Source organism: Ranitomeya variabilis, chromosome 7 (genome assembly GCF_051348905.1).
Source record: "Ranitomeya variabilis isolate aRanVar5 chromosome 7, aRanVar5.hap1, whole genome shotgun sequence".
Lineage (NCBI taxonomy): Eukaryota > Metazoa > Chordata > Amphibia > Anura > Dendrobatidae > Ranitomeya > Ranitomeya variabilis.
In genome coordinates this window covers 229,295,443-229,314,488 of record NC_135238.1, presented here as the reverse complement: position 1 = coordinate 229,314,488, position 19,046 = coordinate 229,295,443, and the positions used below count along the sequence as shown (strand labels likewise).

Sequence of the window (19,046 nt, the reverse complement as noted above, 5' to 3'; positions counted from 1 at the left end):
CATAACCCAGCAGATGCATGAACAGCCAGACACATAACCCAGCAGATGCATGAACGACCAGACACATAACCCAGCAGATGCATGTACAGCCAGAAACATAAACCAGCAGATGCATGAACGACCAGACACAAACCAGCAGATGCATGAACAGCCAGACACATAACCCAGCAGATGCATGCACGGCCAGACACATAACCCAGCAGATGCATGTACGACCAGACACAACCGAGCAGATGCATGAACAGCCAGACACATAACCCAGCAGATGCATGAACGGCCAAACACATAACCCAGCAGATGCATGTACGGCCAGACACATAACCCAGCAGATGCATGCACAGCCAGACACAATCCTGTACCCATGAAATAATGATATCATCAAATGCGCACACATTTCAACACTTATTTACTGGAGGAAACAATAGTCACGCATCTCTGGACACACAAGTTGTAAAAGCCGCCATACCCCTACTAATAAATTCGGAGGTCGCAGAAATTCTGAGAATGAATATTTCCAGTGCAGTTCCATCAATATGAGAGAAGAAGCTGTAAATGAGCAATCGGGTAAAAGAGAATGTGCAGGAAAATATCTGCCTCCCACCCCCAGAGTGATTACATCTATCTCATAAGTTTGATAATCACCAGGAAGTCCATGTTACTGTTCGGGGTTCGGCCCCTCAAAACACCGAATGTTTGTCGCGTTGTCATGTGCATGACAGTGCAGCAAACACTGCATCTGATCGGCGGTAAAATCGTCCCCGCTGGTCAAGGAGCCGTGGTTCCTACACTGTCAAATGACAGCGTGAGCCTGCAGCGGTAATCAGAGGTATAAAGTTTACCTCCGGTCACTGGTGTCAACTGATGGGACTACTGTTCCCATCAGCCAACGTCTGCTGCCGCCAATTACAGTAAGAGCAGGAGCGGCTGAGAATATTTATCAGCCGACACCTGCCCTGTAAATAAATAATTTAAAAAAAATTAACAACGCGTGGGTTCACCTGTATTTTTGATAACCAGCCAGGCAAAACTCTCGGCAGGGGGCTGCAACCCTCAGCTGTCAGCTTCAGCACGGCTGGTTATCAAGAATAGAGGGGTCCCCACTCCGATTTTTAAATTATTTAAATAAATAATTAAATAAAACGGTGTGGGGTCCCCCCCATTTTTGACAACCAACGGAAGTGAAATTGTCCAGGTAAATTCGCGTCTGCACCATGAGACTTTTTCTCACAGTGCTAGAGGGGATCTCATCGAGGTAACCGCAGTTCATAGGCCTGGCCGGACCCAAATATCCAGGTGTCCGCCCATCTCTACATATGAGCAGTACTATTGTAGTTATATTATTGTAAATAGGGGCAGGATTATAGTAGTTATATTCCTGTACATAGGGGGCAGTATTATAGTAGTTATATTCTTGTACATAGGAGCAGTATTATAGTAGTTATATTCTTGTACATAGGGGCAGTATTATAGTAGTTATATTCTTGTACATAGGGGCAGTATTATAGTAGTTATATTCTTGTACATAGGGGCAGTATTATAGTAGTTATATTCTTGTACATAGGGGCAGTATTCTAGTAGTTATATTCTTGTACATAGGGGCAGTATTATAATAGTTATATTCTTGTACATAGGGGCAGTATTATAGTAGTTATATTCTTGTTCATAGGAGCAGTATTATAGTAGTTATTCTTGTACATAAGAGCAGTATTATAGTAGTTATATTCTTGTACATAGGGGCAGTATTATAGTAGTTATATTCTTGTACATAGGGGCAGTATTATAGTAGTTATATTCTTGTACATAGGGGCAGTATTATAGTAGTTATATTCTTGTACATAGGGGCAGTATTATAGTAGTTATATTCTTGTACATATTGGCAGTATTATAGTAGTTATATTCTTGTACATAGGGGCAGTATTATAGTAGTTATATTCTTGTACATAGGGGCAGTATTATAGTAGTTATATTCTTGTACATAGGAGCAGTATTATAGTAGTTATATTCTTGTACATAGGAGCAGTATTATAGTAGTTATGTTCTTGAACATAGGGGACATTATTAAAGTAGTTACATTCTTGTACATAGTAGCAGTTTTATAATAGTTATATTCTTGCACATAGGGGCAGTATTAAAGCAGTTATATTCTTGTACATATGGGCAGTATTATAGTAGCTATATTCTTGAACATATGGGCAGTATTATAGTAGTTATATTCTTGTACATAGGGGCAGTATTATAGTAGTTATAATCTTGTACCTAGGGGCAGTATTATAGTAGTTATATTCTTGTTCATAGGAGCAGTATTATAGTAGTTATATTCTTATACATAGGAGCAGTATTATAGAAGTGATATTCTTGTACATAGGGGCAGTATTATAGTAGTGATATTCTTGTACATAGGGGGCAGTATTATAGTAGTTATATTCTTGTATATAGGGGCAGTATTATAGTAGTTATAATCTTGTACATAGGAGCAGTATTATAGTAGTTATATTCTTGTACATAGGGGCAGTATTATAGTAGTTATATTCTTGTACATAGGAGCAGTATTATAGTAGTTATAGTGTTGTACATAGGGGGGCAGTATTATATTATTTACATTCTTGCACTTAAGGAGCATCTGGGCTTTAAATTCATATCTTTTCACAAGACAAAGCAAGCTTTATTTAACATCTAATCTTTCCTATGAATTGCATGTACATGTTATAGTACATTAACGCACAGGGCACCCCACCTTGGCCACATCTTTCGGCAAATCGAACGGGATGCGCTGTCTGATTTTGGGTGGAAGCTGAGTCAAGACCTCGTTCTTCAATCGTCTGATCATGATGCTGCTTAATCGCTGGTGTAAGTCATCTAAATTGGAGGCTCCTCTGTAATCCCACTGAGTCCTATTGCCGAAATACCTTGGGGAAAAATTTGAAAACATTTGAATTCAGCGTCTCGCTCAAGAAAGCGTGTTAAACACTCTGCCGGCTGCGGGAGTCGGGAGATGTATGAGAGAGCAATTGATAGCGGCACTCATTGACATAGGAGGACTTGGCGGCATTAATGATCTGGGAGAGCTGGGGCACCTGTTATCATGCATTGCATAAACACCAGCCATAGCTTTGGTGTTGAGCAGACGATCGGGTTTCTAGAGGCCGCTTTGATCTCTTGCAGACCAGTATCAGCAGCCGCTGGTGCAATTCAATTACATTTTTATAGCATTTTTTAGCTACGTTGGTAAGAGTCGGTGTCTTGAATGCTCCGCGCGAGGCATTAACTCCTGTTTAATGCGGAGCCCCAGTTACATACATTAATAGGACGTGCAGAGCTCTGTCCCCGGGCAATGTTTTACATTGTTTTACATAAGGCAAAGATTCCTTACAATGGAGGTGAACGATACAAAAGCAGGAGTTCAACCGCTCTAGAAGTCATGCTGGAGAACAAAAAGTACGTTCTAGATACTTATTTTAGGAGCTCATCCTTAAAGGGATATTCCCTTTCCCAAGATACTATCCCAATATGTAGTAAGAGTAATAATATTAATATTAGCAAATACCTCCTATTAGAAATGTAGTATAGTTCTTCTGATTAGCTATGCTGCTTACCCCAAGTCCAGGACATTGTAGTAGCTTTGAAATCCATGACCACTCGTATAGTGACGACTAACAACTGTCACTATAGGAGTAGTCGTAACCATGGATACATGGGATATGCGACATAGTTAATCAAAAGAACTATACTACATTTCTAATAGGAGGTATTTGCTAGTATTATTATTATTACACCTACTACATATTGGAGTATGATCTAGGAGGTGGGAATACCATTTTAAAAGATCAACTTCCTGCATAGAAGAAAAAGAAAATACAGCTGAAATAATATTTTCTTAGAACTGGGTGCTGTTCCTCTGTTACTCCAACTAGAAAAAAAAATTACATAAAGAAGCCGACTATTGGTCATGATCAATCCTCTTGCCAAAAGCGTGAGAGCCCACATGAGTGTTTAGAGTATTGGCAACACCAAGTGGTATAGGAACAGCACAATGCACACTTCTAAGGAAAGATGATCGGAAATCAAGTACCGTATCTTATCGGAAAGAGGATCCAACTTTTTCATGCAGCTCCGGAGGGGTTTTTTAATCGCCTACTTTTATCTCTCTCTTGCCGGCTGCAGAATGAGTTAACTGAGAACCAGGCAGTGAGCTGGTTCTTATGGGAAAGCTCATAACTCTTATTTTCTTCCTGCTGAACTCCTCTCATTCATGACCACAAAGTTTTGCTCAACTTTTCTAGGATAATAAATCAGCTGGTAGGAACTCGGAAGAAGAACCAAAGAGGTAGAAACTCTCTGAACAAGAACGAGCTCACTGACGGATTCTCAGCTAACAAGTTCTGCTACATTACTACATTTTTAACATTGGATTTTAAGTGGCCTAATCCTTTAAAGTGACGATCAACATCCTGGAATCCAGAGAACGATGCATCTAGTTATGCAGCAGTACATCACTAAGTAACAACCCAATGTATCAGTTACAGCTTCCTATGGATACACTGTTACATGTAGACCCCGTTTAGTAGGATTTGATCATTTACATGGGCGGTGTAACAGAGATCAGCCCCTCCCCATTGCCAAATTTCAATAATAACGACGTATGTTGGCGATTAGCAGAATTAGCAGCATCGGATACCTGACGTGTGCGTCACAGTATTTCTTGGCATATTCCGTCCACGTTCCGAACATTCTGGGAAACAGGCCATCGATCTGCATATAAAGCTGGAAATAGGAGGAAACCTTGGAAATAGTAAATTGAAAAAAGTGTGGGGGGTATTTTATCATAAAATCCTTTATTAAAAAGTAAAAAAGAACTGTCATTACCTCCTCGGGTCGTCCCAGAGCCGGCGTCCCGGTCAGGAGAAGGGCTCGGGTCGCTTTCTGAACCATCGGCAGGAGGAGTTTGCTCCGAGACGCGTTTCTTGACTTCATGTAGTGAGACTCGTCCACCAGAACCACTTTAAAGTGCTGCTTATAAAGGGCATCGATCAGCGTCTTCGCGTCGGCAGTTAATAGGCCGTACCCCAAAATGGTCACTTTACAAGTTGATATTCTCCTGTGGAAGGCATGGAATCCATTTACAGATGTTCACTATTAATGATGACTGTTCGGAGCAAGCTGACCCATGTGTACGAGGACCAACACAGTTTCCGGCCATTCTATCACTTCTGTTCTGTATTTTTCACCACTTATCACTAACTATCTAAACTTGGAATGTTCTGAGACCCATAACTTTCATTTTAGGGTTGATGGAGCTGTTTGGGCTTTGGTTTTTTACTTACTGAGCTGTACTTTTTAATTGATACCATTTTGGGAGTATATAAGAAAACATCTTATATGCTTCAAAAATATTATCGCTTTTATTGCACTTTTGGAGGGAGATGTGGACACTTGAAAAGGGGAACTCTGGCATTTTGATTTCTTGCTATAAACCATTTTACGGTATGGGGTAAACAATATTTTATTTACCGTACACAGTTTGGATTTTTACAGATGCAGTGATACAAAATATGTTACTTTTTACATTTATTTTTAGATTTGACAAAAGTTGGATTTAAGTAATTTTTTGTTACTCAGCACTTTAAATAACTTTTTTTTATTTGTTTTTTACTAGTCCCCAAGAGGACTTTTGCACTATTTACTGCACTATTTCAGCATTGTAAATCATACTAAAAATCACAATCTGCTATGAAGAAGGAGAATAAGGCGATGTTCACATGTTACGTTTTTGCTGCTTTTTCTTTTCTTTTAAGCTGCGATTTACCATATCAGCAAAATCTATGAGATTTTATAAATCTCATGCACACAGTTTTTTTTTGTTTTTTTTTTCTGACTGAATTAGAAAACTGTTGCGTGTTTTAAATCTACAGCATGTGATTTCTTTCAGCGTTTTTGCAGCATTTTTTCACCCATACAAAGCAATAAGTAAGTGCAAAAACAGGCAGGTATCAGGTTTTGCTGCATTTTCAGTGCAAAAACCCCAGGAAGTTGCATCATGTTATTTTTTATGCACTAAACTTTATCAGCATGCAAAATACACAAATGTATCTGATAAAAATGCAGCAAAAACGGAGAAAAACCTGCTTTTTGTAAGCTGCTTCTTTACCGACAAGAAAACAGAACAAAAAGGCAGCAAAAACGCAACGTGTGAACAAAGCTTTACAATGATGAAATAGGAGGAAGGCCTTCATTACGACCCCATCTGCCATAGCATCCATCAGCCCCTAGAAATAGTATTATTGATGGGCAATGGAAGTAGATCACCACTGTCTGTCACCATTCATAAGTGGATTATGGGCAGTGATCAGAGCTGGCCCTGATCGCTGCTGATGGAGGCAGATGCTGGCTGTGTAATACAGCAGATGCTGGCTCCTGAACCAGCTCTATACATCAGCACCCAACATAGGATGTTTCATGGCCAGAAGTAGTAAAAGAAATTCCAAAATGACAGAACTATGCCTATCAATTGTTGCAAATATTATGGTGATTATAAATGTAAATAATCACCCAACATCGGTTTTGTTCTCAATGACGGTTATGTCCTCTGGTCCCAGCTCCGGGATCCACTTCTCCATCTCCTCAATCCATGGATACTTCAACGAAGAAGGAACAACAATGAGAAGCGGCCATTCATCCCGGTAACAATACGCCACGGCAATCGCCTGCAGAGTCTTCCCAAGGCCCATCTGGAACAAAAAAAAAAAACCACATTTGCCTGGGGTCTCTACTCCGTCCACTGTCTGATTCCTAATCTAGGATTCTCTATATTCTTCCTTCCTGACTTTCCTATCAGTCAAAGTCAAAAGAGCAGATGATTTTATCAGAATTTAAGTCCTGGTAGAGAGGACAGAGAAAACAGCAGGAGTGAAATGTTACTCCACCCAAAACTAGAACTATTCAGTTCCGGATAAAGTTTCACTTGATCACCCCAACTTTGTTCCAGGAGAACTTGCATCTTCCATCAGTAATGTGAAAGTCAGCCTTCACCGAATACACAATTTACCCATGAATTGAGAATCAACGTTCAGTTCAGGAGGAGAAAAGAGCAGATTTTTTTGGAAACAAGAAACTAAGAATTGCTTAATTTCCACATGTGTTAATTTAGGAAGTAAAAAATTAAACCGACGGTTAAGGTACCTTCACACTCAGCAACTTTACAATGAGAACGACAACGATCCGTGACGTTGCAGCGTCCTGGATAGCGATATCGTTGTGTTTGACACGCAGCAACGATCTGGATCCCGCTGTGATATCGCTGGTCGGAGCTAGAAGTCCAGAACTTTATTTGGTCGTCAGGTCGGCGTGTATCGTCGTGTTTGACAGCAAAAGCAACGATGTCAGCAATGTTTTACATGGAGCTAACGACCTGTGAGAACGATGAGTGACCGCTACGTCACTGGATCGCTCCTGCATCGTTCTGGAGCTGCTGTGTTTGACGTCTCTACAGCGACCTAAACAGCGACGCTCCAGCGATCGGCTCGTCTATATCGCTGCAGCGTCGCTGAGTGTGACGGTACCTTTACTCTTTAATCTTTACTTATTTGTGGTCGATGATGATAGGGGACTAAATACACGGTTCTATTATCCTAGAATCACTATTAGGGACTCATTAAGGAACAGCATTCACAATTTTGCTGACTTCAGAAATGAAATCTCCCAACATTTCCTGCTGGGGCAGTTTCTTACTCTGACGTTTCAGAAAAAGAACTTTACAATAAACCAAAACATTAAAACTAACTGTACCACTATGATATCAGATATTTATGGTCACAAACATGGAGGTTTCCAATAACTAACAGAATTAACACAGGTCTTTAATATAGTCTAACTTAGGATCAGTACAGGATAAATACTGCAAGTGCACAGTGACTACCAGAAGAATAGCGAGTGCAGCTCTGGGGTATAATACAGGATGTAACTCAGGATCAGTAATGTAATGTATGTACACAGTGACTGCACCAGCAGAATAGTGAGTGCAGCTCTGGAGTATAATACAGGATGTAACTCAGGATCAGTAATGTAATGTATGTACACAGTGACTGCACCAGCAGAATAGTGAGTGCAGCTCTGGGGTATAATACAGGAGGTAACTCAGGATCAGTAATGTAATGTATGTACACAGTGACTGCACCAGCAGAATAGTGACTGCAGCTCTGGAGTATAATACAGGAGGTAACTCAGGATCAGTAATGTAATGTATGTACACAGTGACTGCACCAGCAGAATAGTGAGTGCAGCTCTGTAGTATAATACAGGATGTAACTCAGGATCAGTAATGTAATGTATGTACACAGTGACTGCTCCAGCAGAATAGTGAGTGCAGCTCTGGAGTATAATACAGGAGGTAACTCAGGATCAGTAATGTAATGTACACAGTGACTGCACCAGCAGAATAGTGAGTGCAGCTCTGGAGTATAATACAGGATGTAACTCAGGATCAGTAATGTAATGTATGTACACAGTGACTGCACCAGCAGAATAGTGAGTGCAGCTCTGGGGTATAATACAGGATGTAACTCAGGATCAGTAATGTAATGTATGTACACAGTGTCTGCACCAGCAGAATAGTGAGTGCAGCTCTGGGATATAATACAGGATGTAACTCAGGATCAGTAATGTAATGTATGTACACAGTGTCTGCACCAGCAGAATAGTGAGTGCAGCTCTGGAGTATAATACAGGAGGTAACTCAGGATCAGTAATGTAATGTATGTACACAGTGACTGCACCAGCAGAATAGTGAGTGCAGCTCTGGAGAATAATACAGGACGTAACTCAGGATCAGTAATGTAATGTATGTATACAGTGACTGCACCAGCAGAATAGTGAGTGCAGCTCTGGGGTATAATACAGGAAGTAACTCAGGATCAGTAATGTAATGTATGTGCACAGCGACTGCACCAGTAGAATAGTGAGTGCAGCTCTGGGGTATAATACAGGATGTAACTCAGGATCAGTAATGTAATGTATGTACACAGTGACTACACCAGCAGAATAGTGAGTGAAGCTCTGGGGTATAATACAGGAGGTAACTCAGGATCAGTAATGTAATGTATGTACACAGTGACTGCACCAGCAGAATAGTGAGTGCAGCACTGGGGTATAATGCAGGATGTAACTCAGGATCAGTAATGTAATGTATGTACACAGTGACTGCACCAGCAGAATAGTGAGCGCAGCTCTGGAGTATAATACAGGAGGTAACTCAGGATCAGTAATGTAATGTACACAGTGTCTGCACCAGCAGAATAGTCAGTGCAGCTCTGGGGTATAATACAGGATGTAACTCAGGATCAGTAATGTAATGTATGTACACAGTGACTGCACCAGCAGAATAGCGAGTGCAGCTCTGGAGTATAATACAGGATGTAACTCAGGATCAGTAATGTAATGTATGTACACAGTGTCTGCACCAGCAGAATAGTGAGTGCAGCTCTGGGATATAATACAGGATGTAACTCAGGATCAGTAATGTAATGTATGTACACAGTGTCTGCACCAGCAGAATAGTGAGTGCAGCTCTGGAGTATAATACAGGAGGTAACTCAGGATCAGTAATGTAATGTATGTACACAGTGACTGCACCAGCAGAATAGTGAGTGCAGCTCTGGAGAATAATACAGGACGTAACTCAGGATCAGTAATGTAATGTATGTATACAGTGACTGCACCAGCAGAATAGTGAGTGCAGCTCTGGGGTATAATACAGGACGTAACTCAGGATCAGTTATGTAATGTATGTACACAGTGACTGCACCAGCAGAATAGTGAGTGCAGCTCTGGGGTATAATGCAGGATGTAACTCAGGATCAGTAATGTAATGTATGTACACAGTGACTACACCAGCAGAATAGTGAGTGAAGCTCTGGGGTATAATACAGGAGGTAACTCAGGATCAGTAATGTAATGTATGTACACAGTGACTGCACCAGCAGAATAGTGAGTGCAGCACTGGGGTATAATGCAGGATGTAACTCAGGATCAGTAATGTAATGTATGTACACAGTGACTGCACCAGCAGAATAGTGAGTGCAGCTCTGGGGTATAATACAGGATGTAACTCAGGATCAGTAATGTACTGTATGTACACAGTGACTGCACCAGCAGAATAGTGAGTGCAGCTCTGGGGTATAATACAGGATGTAACTCAGGATCAGTAATGTAATGTATGTACACAGTGACTGCACCAGCAGAATAGTGAGTGCAGCTCTGGGGTATAATACAGGATGTAACTCAGGATCAGTTATGTAATGTATGTACACAGTGACTGCACCAGCAGAATAGTGAGTGCAGCTCTGGAGTATAATACAGGAGGTAACTCAGGATCAGTAATGTAATGTACACAGTGTCTGCACCAGCAGAATAGTGAGTGCAGCTCTGGGGTATAATACAGGATGTAACTCAGGATCAGTAATGTAATGTATGTACACAGTGGCTGCACCAGCAGAATAGTGAGTGCAGCTCTGGGGTATAATACAGGAGGTAACTCAGGATCAGTAATGTAATGTATGTACACAGTGGCTGCACCAGCAGAATAGTGAGTGCAGCTCTGGGGTATAATACAGGATGTAACTCAGGATCAGTAATGTAATGTATGTACACAGTGACTGCACCAGCAGAATAGTGAGTGCAGCTCTGGAGAATAATACAGGACGTAACTCAGGATCAGTAATGTAATGTATGTATACAGTGACTGCATCAGCAGAATAGTGAGTGCAGCTCTGGGGTATAATACAGGACGTAACTCAGGATCAGTTATGTAATGTATGTACACAGTGACTGCACCAGCAGAATAGTGAGCGCAGCTCTGGAGTATAATACAGGAGGTAACTCAGGATCAGTAATGAAATGTATGTACACAGTAACTGCACCAGCAGAATAGTGAGTGCAGCTCTGGGGTATAATACAGGATGTAACTCAGGATCAGTTATGTAATGTATGTACACAGTGACTGCACCAGCAGAATAGTGAGTGCAGCTCTGGGGTATAATACAGGACGTAACTCAGGATCAGTAATGTAATGTATGTGCACAGCGACTGCACCAGTAGAATAGTGAGTGCAGCTCTGGGGTATAATACAGGACGTAACTCAGGATCAGTAATGTAATGTATGTACACAGTGACTGCACCAGCAGAATAGTGAGTGCAGCACTGGGGTATAATGCAGGATGTAACTCAGGATCAGTAATGTAATGTATGTACACAGTGACTGCACCAGCAGAATAGTGAGCGCAGCTCTGGAGTATAATACAGGAGGTAACTCAGGATCAGTAATGAAATGTATGTACACAGTAACTGCACCAGCAGAATAGTGAGTGCAGCTCTGGAGTATAATACAGGATGTAACTCAGGATCAGTAATGTAATGTATGTACACAGTGACTGCACCAGCAGAATATTGAGTGCAGCTCTTGAGTATACTATTCCTTGCATACATGTAAGCAATATTTATCTTTACATATTATACAGTAATAGTAATGGTTGACATGGGTGGTCCAGGCTTAGAAAAAATGTTTTTGGTTCAGTGCCACACTTGTCTGTAGTTTTCAGCTGTTACTGCAGCCAATTCTTATTTTAAGGTGCTCTGCTGCAACATCTGAACACGGACCAAGGCCAGGTGAGGTTTCCACCCCATCAACATAATCTTATGCCTTTTGGCCTTTTTCCCCTTGGGTTACACCAGCCTCTCCCCAAAGACAGATGATAACAATAGACTGTAATAATCTACAAAGCAGAGAGATACTGTCGCACAGAATTTATGTTCACGATCTCTTTAAATAGCAACATGGTGCATTGGGAAAAGAAATCCTTGGTGGAATTTTCTGATAATCGGTCGTTTAAGACGAAGCAGGAAATTAAATATATAAAAGACAAGAAGCAATAGATTTTCAGAAAGCAGAAGCGACATTGTTCTCCCTCCTCCACAAACTATAAATATTTGGAATAAATAATTCATCCAGTAAATGATGCAACGCATCTAATGAAAGAGAGAGAAATGATTAGACCCCTCCGCCGATCTCTGCTGTGATCAATACGGTGATGTGCCGCTCAATGGATAAAGTCATTAGCTATGAAACAAAATAAAATCGAATGTTCGCAGCAGACTCCGGCAGATTAACGCTGGCGTGTATTGTGTGCCGCCAGTCATCGCTCATCATATCACTACTAAGGCTACTTTCACACTAGCGTCGTGCACTGCACGTCGCTATGCGTCGTTTTGCAGAAAAAACGCATCCTGCAAAAGTGGTTGCAGGATGCGTTTTTTCTCCATAGACTTTTATTAGCGACGCAGTGCGACGCATTGCTACACGTCGCGCGACGGTTTCGTTGTGTTGCGTCGGACCGTCGCCACCAAAAAACGTTGCTTGTAACGTTTTTTGGTGCGTCGTCTGCAGCATTTCCGACCGCGCATGCGCGGCCGGAACTCCACCCCCCCGCACCTCACAATGGGGCAGCGGATGTGTTGGAAAACTGCCCCCGTTGTGTGGCGCATTCACAGCCAGCGTTGGTGCGCCGCAACGTCGCATAGCTAGTGTGAAAGTAGCCTTACCTTCACTTTACATGTGTGATTACACCACCAGATATGACACCTAGATGCAAACTACTTTTAGAAAGTCTCTATACATCAGTCTCTTCCTATATTTCCAAAATTCTACACTACTTAACAGAAAGCTTCATCCCAGGTTACACCAGTGTTTAAGGAGCTTTTGCCAGTTAACAGGGAGTCGCTTCCTTGGTTGGGCCGCCCCTCAGGGACCACGGGGCAGGATGGGCCTCCCCTCAGGGAGCACGGGGCAGGATGGGCCACCCCTCAGGGAGCACGGGGCAGGATGGGACACCCCCCTCAGGGAGCACGGGGCAGGATGGGCCACCCCTCAGGGAGCACAGGGCAGGATGGGACACCCCCCTCAGGGAGCACGGGGCAGGATGGGCCGCCCCTCAGGGAGCACCGGGCAGGTTGGGCCGCCCCTCAGGGAGCACCGGGCAGGTTGGGCCGCCCCTCAGGGAGCACGGGGCAGGATGGGCCGCCCCTCAGGGAGCACGGGGCAGGATGGGCCGCCCCTCAGGGAGCACGGGGCAGGATGGGCCGCCCCTCAGGGAGCACGGGGCAGGATGGGCCGCCCCTCAGGGAGCACGGGGCAGGATGGGCCGCCCCTCAGGGAGCACGGGGCAGGATGGGCCGCCCCTCAGGGAGCACGGGGCAGGATGGGCCGCCCCTCAGGGAGCACGGGGCAGGATGGGCCGCCCCTCAGGGAGCACGGGGCAGGATGGGCCGCCCCTCAGGGAGCACGGGGCAGGATGGGCCGCCCCTCAGGGAGCACGGGGCAGGATGGGCCGCCCCTCAGGGAGCACGGGGCAGGATGGGCCGCCCCTCAGGGAGCACGGGGCAGGATGGGCCGCCCCTCAGGGAGCACGGGGCAGGATGGGCCGCCCCTCAGGGAGCATGGGGCAGGTTGGGACTCCCCTCAGGGAGCACGGGGAAGGTTGGGACACCCCTCAGGGAGCACGGGGGAGGTTGGGACACCCCTCAGGGAGCACGGGGCAGGTTGGAACGCCCCTCAGGGAGCAGGTTGGGCCACCCCTCAGGGACCACGGGGCAGATTGGGATACCGCTCAGGAAGCATGGGGCAGGTTCAGCCACCCCTCAGGGAGCAAGGGGCAGGATGGGCTTCCAACAGGGAGCACGGGGCAGGATGGGACGCCCCTCAGGGAGCACGGGGGCAGGTTGGGCCGACCCTTCAGGGAGCACAGGGAAGGATGGGCCACCCCCTCAGGGAGCACTTTCCAGGTTTTGCTTATGGAGCGTCTTCTAGTTTAGATCAGAAAAGAAAATTCAAGACAATCACCAAATGATGCAAATACAGTCCATAACTTTATTAGACAAGATTATATCTGCAGAGACCAGTGAAACAGCTACAAGATGTTGGCTTGTTAACAGTCAGCAGTATCCAATACTACCATCCCTGCTGACGTGCATTCTTGTTTATTGAGTTATAGATTTGATTTGCAATGTTCTATATTACATTTTACATTGCTGGATGGAGTGCCACCTGTGTGCAGGAACGGTCAAATCTCATCTGTGATTTGTTCGCAGTAGTGCCAACTTCCATTTCTTTTTATTGTGATCTCTCAGACTCAGTTAGGCCAAATAGATCATTTCCTAAATTATGCAGGTTCACACAGGTGGCCTCTCCAAGTTGGCACTGGTACACAGAGAGCTTCTCGTAGGTGGCACAAGATCACTGGGAGCTTCTAGGTAGAACTGGTTCACAAAGAGCTTCTCCTATTTGGAACCGGTTAACAGGGAGCTCCTCATAGGTGGCACTTGTTCACAGGGAGCCACTCTTCAGTGGCACTGGTTCAGAAAGAACTTCTGCTAGGTGTAACTGGTTCACAGGGAGCTTTTGCTGGGTGGCACTGGTTCACAGCGAGCTTCTCGTAGGTGGCACTGGTTCACAAAGAGATTCACTTATTTGGAACTGGTTCCCTGGGAATCTTTCCTAGGTGGCACTGGCTCAAAATGAGCTTCTTTTAGGCAACACTGGTTCACAAAGAGCTTCTCCTATTTGGAACTGGTTTCCAGGGAATCTCTCATAGGTGGCACTGGCTCACCAAGAACTTCTCCTAGGTGGCACTGGTTCACTGGGAACCTCACCTATGTGGCACTGGTTCACAGGGGGCCTCTACCAGGTAGCACTGGCTCAAAGGAAGCCTCTACTAGGTGGCACTGGTTCACTGGGAGCCTCTACTAGCTGGCACTGGTTCACAGAGTTTCTTCAAGGTTATACTGGTCATCAGTAACCTTCTCCTAGGCTACACCTGTTTTTAAGGCACTTTTTCTGGCTATGTATATTATTAGGAAGCTACTAAAAGGTTACATGGTTTCTTAGAAAGATCCTTGCAGGTTACAAATGGTTCTCTGAAAGCTACATAGGTACACAAACTGCTTTTACCACATTTATTAGCCTACTACGAGCCTGGAGAATAGTACCCAACTAGGAGCCTGGAGAATATTACCCAACTACGAGCCTGGAGAATAGTACCCAACTAGGAGCCTGGAGAACATTACCCAACTAGGAGCCTGGAGAATATTACCCAACTAGGAGCCTGGAGAATATTACCCAACTACGAGCCTGGAGAATAGTACCCAACTAGGAGCCTGGAGAACATTACCCAACTAGGAGCCTGGAGAATATTACCCAACTAGGAGCCTGGAGAATATTACCCAACTACGAGCCTGGAGAATAGTACCCAACTAGGAGCCTGGAGAACATTACCCAACTAGGAGCCTGGAGAACATTACCCAACTAGGAGCCTGGAGAATAGTACCCAACTACAAGCCTGGAGAATAGTACCCAACTAGGAGCCTGGAGAATAGTACCCAACTAGGAGCCTGGAGAATATTAGCCAACTAAGAGCCTGGAGAAACTCGGAAACAACTGATAGGATTACAATTCCTCTGACCTTAAAGCGTCCACTGTCCCATCTGTTTACTTATCTCTAAACCTTGGTTATGAACAGTTATCAAGAGGATGGAGTTGTACAATTATACAAATATGTCCCATCCCAGCTCTGCCTTGAGGAATTGTTGAGACATCCAACGATATCAAGACATCAACCAAGGGTCAAAAGCACCAGAAGGCCTTGTTCTATTGAAATGTCACCTGCTAATCTGCTAAAGGTTAAAGTGACAGCATATTTTTCCATTCAAAGTTTTGCTTTAGTGAACTCATATTTAACATTTATGGCTCCAAATCTGCGACGTGCAAATGATATTTAAGTGAAGGTGTCGGGCATCATTGTATGGATGTCACATAAAATCAGAAGACAACTTCTGCACTAATACTTATCTGACTAAACAGAAAGAAAAAGCACCAAATCCTGAGTCACAGGTCATCATGGTACCTCATGTGAGCTGTGGAAACAATGGAAGGCTTTTTAAAGCTCGCCACATGGGTTTTCGAGGACTTCTACAGTGTATTTTAGATCATGTAGAACTTCAGTGAGGGTTCTTCATGTCCCTGGTTACTTACTTCAGAGAATGATGGATTACAGAAGCAGTTGTCCACCTATGGAAGATCATAGGAAGCTTTCCTAAGAGTACGCCAATTCTCAAATAATTAACCACATCTTCAAAAGGGAGCTTGTTCCAAGTTATGCCATTCCTCAAAAGACAATCACCTGGGTTACACCGCTCTGCAGGGGGCCTCTTCAGGGGCTATGCCGCTCTCCTCAGGAGGCCTCACGCCAAAGGCTAGGCCGCTCTCCTCAGGAGGCCTCACGCCAGAGGCTAAGCCGCTCTCCTAAGGAGGCCTCGCGCCAGAGGCTAGGCCGCTCTTCTCAGGAGGCCTCGACAGGAGCTATATGCCACTCTCCTCAGGGGGGCTATGCCGCTCTCCTCAGGAGGCTTCATGCCAGAGGTTAGGCCGCTCTCCTCAGGAGGCCTCACACCAGAGGCTAGGCCACTCTCCTCAGGAGGCCTCGACAGGGGCTATGCCGCTCTCCTCAGGGGGGCTATGCCGCTCTCCTCAGGAGGCTTCATGCCAGAGGTTAGGCCGCTCTCCTCAGGAGGCCTCGACAGGGGCTATGCCGCTCTCCTCGGGAGGCCTTGCGCCAGAGGATAGGCCGCTCCCCTCAGGAGGCCTTGCGCCAGAGGTTAGGCCGCACTCCTCAGGAGTCCTCGCGCCAGAGGTTAGGCTGCACTCCTCAGGAGGCCTCGCGCCAGTGGTTAGTTAGGCCGCTCTCCTCAGGAGGCCTCGCGCCAGTGGTTAGTTAGGCCGCTCTCCTCAGGAGGCCTCGCGCCAGTGGTTAGTTAGGCCACTCTCCTCAGGAGGCCTCGCGCCAGACGTTAGGATGCTCTCTTCAGGAGGCCTCGTGCAAGAGGCTAGGCTGCTCTCCTCAGAAGGCCTCGCGCCAGAGGCTAGGCCGCTCTCCTCAGAAGGCCTCGCGCCAGAGGCTAGGCTGCTCTCCTCAGAAGGCCTCGCGCCAGTGGGCTAGGCCGATCTCCTCAGAAGGCCTCGCGCCAGAGGCTAGGCCGCTCTCCTCAGGAGGCCTCGACAGGGGCTATGCCACTGTCCTCAGGGGGGCTATGCCGCTCTCCTCAGGAGGCCTGCGCTCCAGAGGCTAGGCCGCTCTCCTCAGGAGGCCTCACGCCAGAGGCTAGGCCGCTCTCCTCAGGTTACATCACTCTTCTTGGGGCCTCTCTTGGGTTACACCGCTCCTCAGGGGGCCTCTCTTGGGTTACACCACTCCTCTGGGAGCATCTCCAGGATTACACCACTCTTCTCAAGGGGCCTCTTCTGGGGCTACGCTGCTCCCTGTAGGACCTCTCTAGGGGCTACACCGCTCCCCTGTGGGGCCTCTCCAGGGCCTACACTGCTCCCTGTGGGGCCTCTCCAGGGGCTACGCTGTTCCCTGAGGGGCCTCTCAGGGTCTATGCTGCTCCCTGTGGGGCCTCTCCAGGGTCTACGCTGCTCCCTGTGGGGCCTACCCAGGGGCTACGCTGTTCCCTGAGGGGCCTATCCAGGGGCTACGCTGTTCCCTGAGGGGCCTCTCCAGGGGCTACGCTGCTCCCTGTGGGGCCTCTCCAGGGGCTACGCTGCTCCCTGTGGGGCCTCTCCAGGGGCTACGCTGCTCCCTGTGGGGCCTCTCCAGGGGCTACGCTGTTCCCTGAGGGGCCTCTCAGGGGCTACACTGCTCCCTGTGGGGCCTCTCCAGGGGCTACGCTGCTCCCTGTGGGGCCTCTCCAGGGGCTACGCTGTTCCCTGAGGGGCCTCTCTAGGGGATACGCTGCTCCCTGTGGGGCCTCTCCAGGGACTACGCTGCTCCCTGTGGGGCCTCTCCAGGGGCTAGGCTGCTCCCTGTGGGGCCTCTCCAGGGGCTAGGCTGCTCCCTGTGGGGCCTCTCCAGGGGCTACGCAGCTCCCTGTGGGGCCTCTCCAGGGGCTACACTGTTCCCTGAGGGGCCTCTCCAGGGGCTACGCTGCTCCCCGTGGGGCCTCTCCAAGGATTTTACCACTCTCTGTGGAGTCTCTCCAAGGGTTTCGCCAATACCTGTGGGGTCTTCTCCAGGGGTTTTGCCACTCCTTGAGGAGTATCTTCTGGCTCAGCATTGGTGACCAAAAAAAGACAATTCTAGCATTCAGATGTTTTCTCTCTTCACAACATTTACCTTATGGATTAATTTTATATTTTGATCATTTTCTTCCACTGGACTTTCTCGGATGCAGCTATGCCAAATATTTACTTTTTTATGTCTTCATTTTTAACAGGAGTGATGGGGTAGTTTCAATTTTTTTTGGTTTAGATTTCAAAAAACTTTTCTTTTTTTTTCCTACTTTACAGTCCATTTAGGGGACTTGAACCTGTGATTGTCTGATCACTTTTCCTATATACTGCAATACTGCAGTATAATGGTAAAATCAAGGTATCTAATGAAGCCAAGAGCCACTTCACTTGGGGCCAAAATGGCAGGGAAAGGGGGCTTTCAGCAGACCTCCAGTTGTCATAGCAATTCATCAGAACCTCACAATTGTAGTGGAAGGTGGACAGGAATCGGTGTACTCACATTACCGAGCACTCAGTTAAATGCCGTTGTCAAAAATTAACAGCCACATCTAAATGGTAAAAGTCAGCCCTTAGAGCACAGCTCCGGCTGCTGCGGATATAGAGAGATGTCGGCTGTGTAGCACAGCCAGCATCCACCTTGTGTGGAGCAAGCTCAGCTCCTGAGTCCACTCCACTGCATTATCGAGGTCCAGTTCTTTGCAGGGGGTGGGGGGTGGTCATTTTGCAGCCCCCTAATAGATACCTCCGACTGCTGCCTGAGGCAAGATTCTTGTCTCACAGAAGAAGTGTCTCTGAACACTGGAGATGACATTTATCAAAAATGTAAAAGTTTTTGCAAAAGACCAAACTGCAATAATAAAACATAGATGACAATAAGGTGCCAAAATGTGAGTGTTAATAATTGAGGAGCGTTCACACTGGGATGAGTCACCCCCTGCTC

General features: G+C 45.9%; 1 protein-coding gene across 1 annotated transcript in view; it reads right to left on the bottom strand.

The window, feature by feature from the left end:
- Window positions 1–19,046, bottom strand: part of ZRANB3 (zinc finger RANBP2-type containing 3) — a 196,411-nt gene that overhangs the window by 92,197 nt on the left and 85,168 nt on the right. Inside the window, exons 4-7 of the mRNA XM_077273065.1 lie at window positions 6,547–6,725; window positions 4,864–5,095; window positions 4,676–4,761; window positions 2,735–2,906 (exon numbers count right to left, since the gene is read on the bottom strand). Coding sequence (XP_077129180.1) covers window positions 2,735–2,906; window positions 4,676–4,761; window positions 4,864–5,095; window positions 6,547–6,725 — 669 coding nt within the window. The remainder of the gene's footprint in view (window positions 1–2,734; window positions 2,907–4,675; window positions 4,762–4,863; window positions 5,096–6,546; window positions 6,726–19,046) is intronic.